The 9531-nt window shown below is 43.3% G+C and overlaps 1 protein-coding gene across 3 annotated transcripts; it reads right to left on the bottom strand.

Annotated features, from left to right (window-relative positions):
• Positions 1 to 670: 670 nt before the first annotated feature.
• On the bottom strand, positions 671 to 6223 carry LOC124705413. Of its 3 annotated transcripts, none has more exons than XR_007003994.1 (2): positions 6074 to 6223; positions 671 to 948 (listed from the first exon to the last, which is right to left on the bottom strand). XR_007003994.1 is itself a non-coding variant. In XM_047237139.1 (2 exons), the coding sequence occupies exon 2, from the start codon at positions 5967 to 5969 to the stop codon at positions 4902 to 4904; it is 1068 nt and encodes a 355-aa protein (XP_047093095.1). In that variant the 5' UTR covers positions 5970 to 5973; positions 6074 to 6223; the 3' UTR covers positions 4782 to 4901. The 3 variants fall into 3 exon arrangements, 2 of the variants coding, with proteins under 2 accessions (XP_047093095.1, XP_047093096.1); XM_047237139.1 differs by lacking the exon at positions 671 to 948 and adding an exon at positions 4782 to 5973; XM_047237140.1 differs by lacking the exon at positions 671 to 948 and adding an exon at positions 4782 to 5970.
• Positions 6224 to 9531: the final 3308 nt, after the last annotated feature.

Below are 9531 nucleotides of genomic sequence, written 5' to 3'. Positions count from 1 at the left end.
CCTCGTCGGGGGATGAGTGGAGATGCTCTAACAAGATTACATGTTGTAAGTAATAAGAGACACGCACGTGACGCACGCATCAAGTGCAATCACAAAATGCACAGTAGCTCCATAAAAATCACATCCTTGCCCTGCTGCACAAACATCTTCAGCCTCCCATACACTGCTATCAACTGCTCAATGATGCCGCAGACGTAAAAATCAATGTATCACTAAGAGTTCAGGTAAAACATTATTGCAATTCAGAGCAGCTGTAGCTCGCTTCTTATAAAAGCACAGCACAAAATACCTCCAACGAAAGAACAACGCAGTGACCAGAAACAACAGGCTCAAACTGTGCAAGTATGAGACAAGTAATGTTCCCTAGAGCCACAACCAGATGCTTTCGCCTGGATGGGTTCTCCAAAAAATACAAACAGCGTTTTTTCTGAGTTAAGATTTCCTTTTTATATCAACAGGGAGGGTATCTCCGGTTCCATTAAAATGAAACCACCGAAGCAGATCCAGGCTCAAAAATAACAGGCTCGAAAAGAGAAAAATACTGGAAAGAGTAAATCTAGCTATTCTAGAAGATCGACTTAAGAAGTTATCCCACTACTCTTTTTATTACAAACTTCCCAATAAGCCTTTTCTGAAGACGAAACTACTCAAATAACGCCAGGGAGATCGCAGGCAGGGGACTCATCGACAACAACAGCTTGTTTCAGCTTCTTCAGCGGAGCAGATCCCAAGTTTGGCGACCAGCATTATTTCTTAGTTAAGATACGTCCATGGGTACATTCCTTCTTCTCATGCACGCATTCACTCTTCCTTCTGGGAGTATCACCGAACTCATACTCAACCTCTATAATTCTAGACACGGTGTAATGCTTGCTATGAATAATATTTTTTGCAGCATGTAGGTCAGCATCGTCTTCCCCTTTCTTGCGTTCAGCTGAAATCATATGCCTGCAGTTACATAAAAAAAGGCAATAGTATGTTAAGCAGGCAGATAAACTACAGGAGCGTATACAATAATACAATTACATAGGAACTTCAGCCTAGTGTTTAATAATCAATATTTTTTGCATACAGCAGTACAGGAGCTGTTTTTCAAAGGAGTAGGATATACTATTTGCTATGTACTATTTCAGAATGACTAAACTAAGGGTGTGTCAGATGGAAAATACATTCATGCTCATGGGTGGCAAACGCCCCCTACATCCAAAAAAAATCGTGGTAATTCAGAAAATGGTTAAAAAAAATCTGAATCCTTTTGGGAACCAAAGATGGTCAACTATTGTAGTTGTATAAAAAAATTCGTGAGGAAATTGCTATCACTGTATCCTGGTAAAAAAGACAAAATCGAACAAGGCCCATGTCCATGTACTATTCACGCTATATTCGTCATAAACTTGTCTTTTTTGCCCAGCCATGGGAATCATTTCAAGCCCAAACATTTTTATACGAGTACAATAATTGATCATTTTTTGTTTCCAGGAGGATTAAATTTTTTCAATATTTAAAATTATCACGAATTTTAGGATTTATGGGGTGCATAGCACGCATGTGCCAAAAATTCACGTCCCAGATGGAAAATACATTCATGCTCATGGGTGCCAAGCACCCCGTACATCAAAAAAAAAAAAATCATGGTAATTCAGAAAATGCTAGACGGCTCATAAACATGGGCCTGCTTCACTTCTGCACCAATTATCGTCGGCACTGGTTTATATATGCAAAACCAACATACACAAATACAAAAAGCAACATGACTTAAATGGTATTAGCATTTTGAGCAGCAAAGAGACTGAATTTGTTTCAACTGCAGGAGTTACAAACAGAAGAAAGCCCAACTTAACAATTCAACATATATACTGGAGAGTCATAGAACAACTAGTAATAGGTAATGCAAATGTATTCTGGCATAAGACAGACTAAACTAATTGAGATCCATCCGTTTTCATGCCTAGGTTCATCAACAGAAGTGTATCCATCATCCAGCACAGCCTTCATTTTTTTCTAAGAAAAACTATCAGTTAAAATGTGACGTGAGCTTGCAAATTTGTGCCTTTGAATCCTAAATGAGTTGGTCATACACACAATCCTTTTTTTTATTGCCAGCAGAGACTGATGCAGTTCCTAGAGTTTATATTTTAGCTATATGAATACACTAGGTAGGCTACACAGTTCCTGGAGTTCTAACGAATATCTCTGAATCACTGAATCATCATTACCTGTGCTACACATTTGTACTCTGAAGCTCGAGGTTGAAGTAAATAGCTTTCAGGGACCCTATGACCCAAGGTTATATTGCTTATGTAGTTGTAATTACTAATTAGGGGGATTACGTGAGATGCAACAAGCTGGTATGCTGATATTTAATTTCCACTTTCTAGTGTTAAACTACTTCACATCGTATTGACATGCAAAATGGAGAACACTGAGGGGTAAACTGCATATATTCAATATATTCAGGAGGTATAACTGAAAGCTGCTGGTGCAGCGTTAGACTTAGGAAACAAAATGACCAAGCATGTCCCTCATTGAGGCCCTCACTGGGATGTGTACATGCACAGAGTTCTCTAGGAGGAAAGGAACATGCATAACACTTGCTCTGTACAAGCAGAATAAAGACTGCAAAAAAGAAGTGTCACAGTTTCTAATAGCCTAGCCACTTTGGTGAACATGTGATGCACAATTAACGAACATGTAACAACAGCAGAATAAGTAACCTATCACAAATTGTGTAGTGTAAAAAGTAGCTGCTAAATCATATTTTTGCACCAGCATAACAAGTAGCGAAGGCTCCGCAACTGATTGTAAACCAGTAATGCATAAAAGCAACTAAACAGGGGAGGATTTAGTTGCCAAGCAAAATAAATCTTAGCAATTTAAAAGAATGTAAATTGTAAATAAGTAGACGCGGGTACGCGGCATTAGCCATGCAACTAGACTGAGTGGTGGCATGCAGTTGAGGACTGCCTTAGAGCTTCAGGTCCACTACTTCGAGTGCTTAGGCTAGCAGATGGTGATGAGGTTCCTGCCATGCCTGAAAATACAGCACTAATGAGGTTTGCAAAGGAGAAGATAAATCAGGACTTTCCACAACAAAACAAGAAACCTTTTCTCAAGATGGTCATGGACATTGTTGATAAACGTTGGGAGACTCAAATGGATCATCCATTGTATGGTGCAGCTTAATTTGTATTTGAACCCTGGAAAATTCTTCTCCATTAAGGATAGTGGTGATGCTGCTTTAGTTGGGGAGTTAAGAAGTTACTTTAATGATGTCCTTGCAAAAATGGTACTTGATGTTGAAATTCGAGATTAATGAACAATCTGTTCTCTATGAGAACCGGCGAGGAACCTTTGCTAATGTGATGGCAATCCAAAGCATGGACAAAAGAAACCCTCGTAAGTCAACTAATGCAAGAAGCAAATTAATTTCAGCAAGTTATTTTCTTTACAAACTCCTAATGCATAGGGCAATCGATCTACAAAGGTTCTCAAAGCTTATTGTTACTCTATGTGCTTCATCATCCGGTTGTGATAGGAATTGGAGCACATTTGAATTTGTGAGTAACTTGTGAACCTAACTTATTTCCGTGTTCTGGTTGTGGAGTGTGGACAACTAGACCTATTTATGTTCTCGACCTTGGCTATGTAATATGTAACACACTCATGTTTGGCATCCTATTTTGCACTTACACTCTCATTTACTCTCTGTTTTTTTTTGCCATTGTTAATCTATTAAAGTATTAAGTCAAGTTTTAACACACCAATTTGTTCATCTTTATGCAGATTTCTGTTGTGCAAGGAAGAAATGGGAAAAAAGATGGGAGAAATGGATGTTATGTGAGCCCAACAACCAGCAAATTCAAAGTATTTACCTATTTATGTCTACTCACGCCTACCATATTATTCATCACCAATTTGTGTAAAAATTAACTAAGGTGTCACCTCGCTTCGCGCTTTAAGCGCCTAGGCATTGAGGCGCCCCTCATCGCTTTAAACCGCCTTCATGCCTTAAAAACCATGGACATGGCATTAGCCATGTCATGTAAAATATTATTTTATCGGCACTCTTCATGCAAGGATCCTAATTGAGTTTACATACCAATCAATGGCTAGCTTCTCCATAAAGCGATTCCAAAACCTGATTGTGTTCTTTTATGAAACACAAATCTGAATCCTAAAGATGTTCTAAATTTAACCTATTCTTGGACTTATGGACAGGAGAATGTACGTATGACCATGTCAAGGTAAGGAAGCGACCATGAATTTACATTGTCCAGTCCATATATAATAAATTAATACATGTTTGTGAATTATGAACAACTCACGCTACACTGAGGGGGATTTTCCTTTTAAAAAAAGCAAGAGAGAAGAACTGCAGAGATATTATTTCTTTTCTATGGTGACAGATAAGATGAGAATATATGTCAGCTATATTCATCAAGAGAATAGATTCCAACTCACATCTATACTCACAAAAAATATTATAAGTTGCTGAAACTCGTAGTTATAGACATTCATCGATCGGTTTCTGCATTTGCAGAATTAAAGAGCTCCAAAAGGTTCCACAGAATAACCGGTTTGCTTTTTATTGATTCATCGATCGGTTTCTCTTGTTCTAAACAAGGCCATTTCATAATTTGGCTCTAACTTTGATCATCAATTTGAGCAAGAAAATATATGTTATATGCCACAGAAAGCATACAAATGGGTCAAACATTATGTGGCATACAACATATTTTTGTTGCTCAAAACGGTAGTCAAAGTTGGATCCAATTTACAAAGTGGCCTTGTATATAGAAAAAAAGGAGGGAGTATCTTACAGATAGGACGATGAACATAGCTAGTATGCATGACATACAGCCAAATAAATAAAAACAGCAAGTTTGATTTCCTTGACGCAGCTACATCCAGAACGCCACCGGGGAGAATGACGAGAGTTGCTTAGACACAGGACAAGAGGTAGTGTTCCTGTCTTTGATTCGCAGATTGCCCTCACGATCGTACCTGAGACGAAACGTGGTCATGTTGAGCACGCAGCCATCAGAGTCACCAAAAGCATCCCTGAACTCTAAACCATCGGCCGCCACGCAATCAACAAGGAAAAACCTGGAGTTGCCCATGTAGGTGAGAGTAGCCCCTCGCCCTTTAGCTAACTGATGTGGTGGGCTCCACATCTTGTGGTCCTTGGCCATCTTCCAGTTGGGCTGCTGCAATGTGCTGCTGGTGTTACTGTTGAGGGAGGGAACTTGGCAGGAGCAGATGTAGCCATCTCGGTGTAGCCCAACCCATGCATCTAGCTCGGCGTCAAAGTAGCCTTCAAGATTGAAAGGCAACATCCAATCCCCATGGCGCCTCCATTCACGGTTCTTGGTGTCAAAGGAGAATGTGACACCACCGCGGACACGGTTGATGTAAGCGGACACAAATATGGTGTGTCCGTCCGGGTGAAGGGCATAGGATTGGATCCTTTCATCCTTGGTGAAGGGTGCCGGAACGCTTTTCCAGGACCAGTCAGTGCTCGGGCACAAAGGGTTGACCATGTCATCCTTGGTGGCGGTCAGGACTTCAAAGGAGTGAGGCTGCAACATGAAGTCGTAGGAAAACGCAAACAGCACGTCGCCGGCAGTGAAAAAGAAGTTGGCAGTATTGTGAAGTGAATCAGGTAGGGGATTTCCCATTGCCAGAGCAGCATCTTCCGTGTCGAAGACCACGGTTGCAGCATATTGGTTGCTAGTAGCTATGATGTTGCTTCCCAGTGCTGCAAAGCTCATGGCACGATTATACACAGGTGCCACTAGCCGGGCGACAGGGGGGGTGCTTAGGTCTGGGCTATCAGCGTCAAGCTTGCGGATCGTGAAGCCCCTGTGCCAGTCATCTAGAACGAGATAGAGGCTCTTGTGCTTCTTGCCGCTGCGGTGGTCATGGCAGTTGGCCTGACCATCCTCGGCCTGCCATCGTCGCTTAGACATCCTACTACAAACAAACAGGAGACAAAAGATGGGATTTTTGTTAGATGAGAGCAATCGATCTCATCTTGTGGGCGTCCGGGCGGATCTAGATATAGAGCTCATACCTGGAAACCAAATCGCGCACGGGAAGGAGACAGGGTGGGCGCGCGAGAGCGTTTGTTTGTGTAGACGGGAGCACGAGTCTGTTTCGGGGTTGGAGTTGGTTCCGGGGTCGGAGTAGGTTCCTGGGAGGAGAGAGGCGGCGGCGGAGAACGGAGCAGAGGGGGTGGAGGCGAGGAATGGACCGGTCTCGAGCCCGAGTGACCCTTTTTCTTTTTGACATGAGCCCGAGTGAAACCGGGTCGGGGTGGAACCAAAACGCTCGTCTCCCCTCGCGTTTCTGGCCGGGCGACTGACGCAGCTACCGCCCCGACCACCCCTTGCGGCGGCGCCGACCGTCGACCGCCGCTGTTGAAGACGGCAGCTGGTCCACCGTCTCGCAACCATTCAGTCCGGATCTCCACCGCCTCCTTTTGCCCATCCCGTAGCTGGCTGCTCCTTCCGTTCCGAGGCCGCCGACGCCAAGATCCCTCCGCCGCCTGTCTTCTCCGGCATTGTAAGTAATATCCAATTCGTGCCCTCCTCTCCCCATCTACTGCTAGATGTGGAGTTCGATGACTCTGTGGGATCAGATTTTTGATCTAGGGTTCATCGATGAGGTAGGACAATTGTAGCATTGCTGGGTCGGCTTCAGTTTGCTAATCCTAATATTCCGTACGTGTTTTGCAATTTGTCAATACCAGGCTCTGTATGTAGTATCTTGGATCGATTCAGCTTGATGTAAATCTGCTCGTTTCTCCAGATGCTTTAGATTAGATCGACTCTCTCGTCGGATTCTAGTGCTGCAGACAACCTCCTGGTAGTCTTGGAACAAGACACTAAACTTATTCATCGCAAGTGATTTTTAATCAAGCCATGTAACACAAGCTTGTTCTGTGGTGTTTTTTTTTTTTTTAGTTCTGTACCAAAATAGATTTCGAGCTGCCTTGTTGAGCAAAATTTCCCAGAATCACCTTGATGTTCCTATCATCGGTTTTCTTTGCTGGATTTAGTTACTTTCTTGTGTGTTGAATAGATTCGTAAGAAGAATAGAAACAAAACTGTAGCTTTTCCTTTCTGCTCTAGCCTACTTTTGATACTCATTTCAGTGTCCTGTTTACTGGACTTACTTACTTGTGCATATCAAATACAGGTTTTGTCCTATTTATTTTGAGCCACCTTGAAGATAACAATATCAGGTTGATCCAACCTTTCTGTTAATATTACCGTAGCTTGAGCGTTATACCGCTACATTGGATTTTCTTGAATTCATGAAAAATTGATCATATCTACACATACAGTTATAGCCTACTTTTCACTCATAATTTACTACTCGTATGTGTTGTGAGTAGACTAATTTGCACTCTTGCCTTTACAGTTTGCACTGTCGATCTTACTAGAATGTTTTTTTTTTATGGTTCCCACCTGAATTTTGTGTATATATATGAGCAGACCCAAAAGACCTTAATGGTTTTTACACAGGGTAAGGCAGAGAGAGCTGAGAGGAGGGAGACATCAGGTTGTGTAACCCGATAGGCAGGGCAACCTTGCAGCCGCGGCTAGCTCTTGGTAGACGGGCAAGCGAGCTTGCCAGTAGCGAGATTCTTCTCGGCACATCTGCAGCAGGAGAGGAAGTCAAGTCCACTGCTCAGGGAAAGCAACGGCATTTCTGTGTCGCTAGAGGTTCCAAGGGCAGAGCAAGGTGAATGTCAACGCCGAGTCAGCAGGCACGGTCTCTGGTGCCTCATATTAGTGAAGCAAACAGACGTCTGTGTCACCGGGGAAGCGGTATCCAACCACCGCCCAGAATCTTTGCGCGAAGGTGCCCTCAAAGGAATATTTGGTTGGCTGTCTTGATGGGAGCTTGGCAGACAAGGCAGAACGCCTCTGCGGCGGACAGGATGTTCTTACGCGTGCTCTGGACATGAGCCAGGTGAAAAACTGCACCTTCGATGGTGCGAAGTTCTTCTAGACAAAGTCATGGTAGACACGTCCAGGGCGCCGGTCTTCTTGCAGCAACGGGTCAGCACACGCGTGTCAAGGGCCTCCGACAGCAGGATGTCACTCAGCAGACCGAGGAGCTTCGGCAGTAGGCACGCGCCTGCAGAGGTGAGCCTCGGCAGTAGGGACGAGGGAGTGACGGACAGCAGCGGAGAGAATAGCCGCGACTGTGGCGTCCCGATCCAGGGCATGCAAGAGGAGGATTGGCCATCGGCTCCAGATCACACTACCACCGACCCAGGTGCGGTCAGAAGGAGGTGCGGCGCAAGAAGGAAGCACAATGAAAATGTAAGCTTACAGGTCATGTTATACGGCAAAACCTTATTTTTCAACCAGTGAAACTGATACTAGTACATTATGTGATCAAAACGAGAGATGATTTTGTTCTATTTACATTCCTATGTAAAGTTGTTGTAATTATGTTGTGATGAAGTGCTGCTGAAACTGTGCGCCCAGGACCGAAATAGGAATTGAATCTTTGTTACTCCAGGACTGAAACTGCACAAGAGTATGCTTTTTTCAATATAGCAAACCCTGCGTACCGAACAATATTTTTGAAGAAAGGGATTGGGTGGCCGGAGTGTTTTCACCAAATACATGGTGGATAATACACTCTAATACTCATTGATCTACTCCTGCCGAACAATGCCGAAAAATGATACAATTCCACGGCATGTAAGTAATTTACAGGCATTGGAAGGCACTCGTCGCCTTGGTTTTACTACTCCGAATGCATGTGGTATGGTGAAGGTAGATATTATTTCACTATACCGGGAGCTGATCACTTGATCGATGTCCATCTGCCCAATGGTCTATTCCCTCTCGAGGAAAGGCATTTGCATTATGATGCGCAGGTTGAGGCAAAGCTACCCCCACAACAAGATGAACCGGAAGAAGGAGCGGAGGTTGAACAAGAACCTCAAGGTCTAGAACAGAAGCAACAGCCACTCCATGACTTCACCACCTACCAGGACATGTACGCGGTCGAAGGAAGCATTGAGAACCTGAGTTCGAGACCACACCACCGAACTCAATTTCCAGTTCACTCATTGGAGCAGCCAATGGAACAGTGAGAATTATCCTCCACCACAATAAGCTCACCAAGAGGGCTTGCAAAAGCCTAAGCTTGGGCATGTGTTCCTCAAGCATTGTTATTTATGTTGAATAAATTTGTACTCCAGCTCTATGAGAGCTTTGAAACACTCATGCTGGTCTGTCCCAACACTTTGCTTTTTATTTGCTTTTCGTTTTAGTTCGTTTTTCATTTGTTTTATTTTAGTTCCTTACTTTATTGCCATTCTCGTTTCTTTTTCCCTCTCTATCCCATTTAACGAAAATACACAAAAAAAAAATCCTTTTATCCTTGTTCTTGAAAGAGCTGAATTTTCGAATGCATCTTTGCTTGATGGTGAAAGCAAAGCTTCAGTTGCAGCATCTATCCCCTACCTTTGCAACTACCTGGAGTCTTTTGTAGCTAACACAA

The sequence above is a fragment of the Lolium rigidum genome, chromosome 4 (assembly GCF_022539505.1).
Source record: "Lolium rigidum isolate FL_2022 chromosome 4, APGP_CSIRO_Lrig_0.1, whole genome shotgun sequence".
NCBI classification, from domain to species: domain Eukaryota; kingdom Viridiplantae; phylum Streptophyta; class Magnoliopsida; order Poales; family Poaceae; genus Lolium; species Lolium rigidum.
The sequence above is the reverse complement of the archived record's forward strand: the minus strand, read 5'-3'. Positions and strand labels throughout refer to the sequence as shown.

Bases quoted from the DNA above. Each gene is read 5' to 3' on its own strand.
- LOC124705413 (XM_047237139.1), bottom strand. From the start codon at position 5,969: ATGTCTAAGCGACGATGGCAGGCCGAGGATGGTCAGGCCAACTGCCAT.